Consider the following 1,146-nt stretch of genomic DNA (forward strand, 5'->3'; position numbering starts at 1 on the left):
TCACCACCTGAAAGTGCCTGGCTAACTTTTGTGTTTTTAATAGAGACGGGGTTTCACCATGTTGGCCAGGCTAGTCTCGAACTCCTGACCTCAAATGACCCACCTCTGGTCTTCCAAAGTGCTGGGATTACAGGTGTGAGCCACCGCGCCTGGACCCAAGGCCCTTAAGTTTAAAGGCCTCATTCTTCAGTCAGTTTTCCTTCTTCCCACATGTTCAGCCAGTTGTCTTTAAGTTTATGTTTAAGGAGAAACTAACAATGAAAAGGGACTCATTGACAAAGAAAAAGTTGGAATGCAGCCTCTGGTGCTGTTTGAGCGATCCTTCTCCACGGGCCTGGCTGCGTGCTGCTGTGTTCTGGAAAGGCGCATTGTACCCTGGATGCGGCAGGTTAAGGGTCCTGTACAGGTGCTCTGCCTGCTTTTCCTTTCAGGCTTCTGTATCAGCTGTTTTTCCCCTGTAGAATGTACTCCTGACAGCCGTGCCCTAACCCTACCCAATTTGTCTTTACATGTCTGACCATCAAGGCTCTTCTGGGTCATATTTAGTTCATGCTGATATATCCCCTTCCTCCACTCTTAAGTCCTTACTAGTTTTGCTTTGTTCATGTTATGCTGTATTCTGTAAGCCTTTAAAAAATTTTTTGTGGCGGCAGTGGAGAATATTTTGTAATTATGCTTTGTGCTTTTTATCTTCCACTCAATAAATGCTTGGTAAATGTTTGTTTTATTGAGTATATGACCCTATTCTAGCTATATTGTACTTGAACAAAAAATCTTAACTGCCTTGTAAGTCAACTGCTAAGAATTTGTCAAAAATGCGGAGATAACATCAGGAACTTAAAAAGGTCTCTAAGGGCTTGATGGAAGTCTGTAAATTAACTTCATATGAAAGAGAGTGTAAGAAGTGAAAAAGGTAATGCATGACTAGAGAGCAGAGTGATAAAGCCAGGGTCCCTTTCTCCAGATCCTTTGTAACAGTGTTATGTGATCTCTTCTAGAAAATCGTTTTGAAAGATAATGCCAACTTGAAACCTAGGAAACCATCTAGTGGGTTTCTGCAGCTTAGGTGGTTCAAAACCTCATCAGCACCTTTGTTTTCTCTGCCTCAGTTTGCTTACAATGATGTTCTTAGTAGCTGTAATTGCT

General features: G+C 42.1%; 1 protein-coding gene across 1 annotated transcript in view; it reads left to right on the plus strand.

The window, feature by feature from the left end:
• The first annotated feature begins 188 nt into the window (after positions 1 to 188).
• LOC105525743 (ubiquitin-conjugating enzyme E2 Q2-like) overlaps positions 189 to 1,146 on the plus strand; it is a 19,908-nt gene continuing 18,950 nt past the window's right edge. The window contains exon 1 of the mRNA XM_011961484.1: positions 189 to 388. Within this exon, the coding sequence (XP_011816874.1) occupies positions 293 to 388 (96 nt within the window). The 5' untranslated portion in view covers positions 189 to 292. The remainder of the gene's footprint in view (positions 389 to 1,146) is intronic.

This window comes from Colobus angolensis, unplaced genomic scaffold (assembly GCF_000951035.1).
Source record: "Colobus angolensis palliatus isolate OR3802 unplaced genomic scaffold, Cang.pa_1.0 Scaffold556, whole genome shotgun sequence".
NCBI lineage: Eukaryota > Metazoa > Chordata > Mammalia > Primates > Cercopithecidae > Colobus > Colobus angolensis.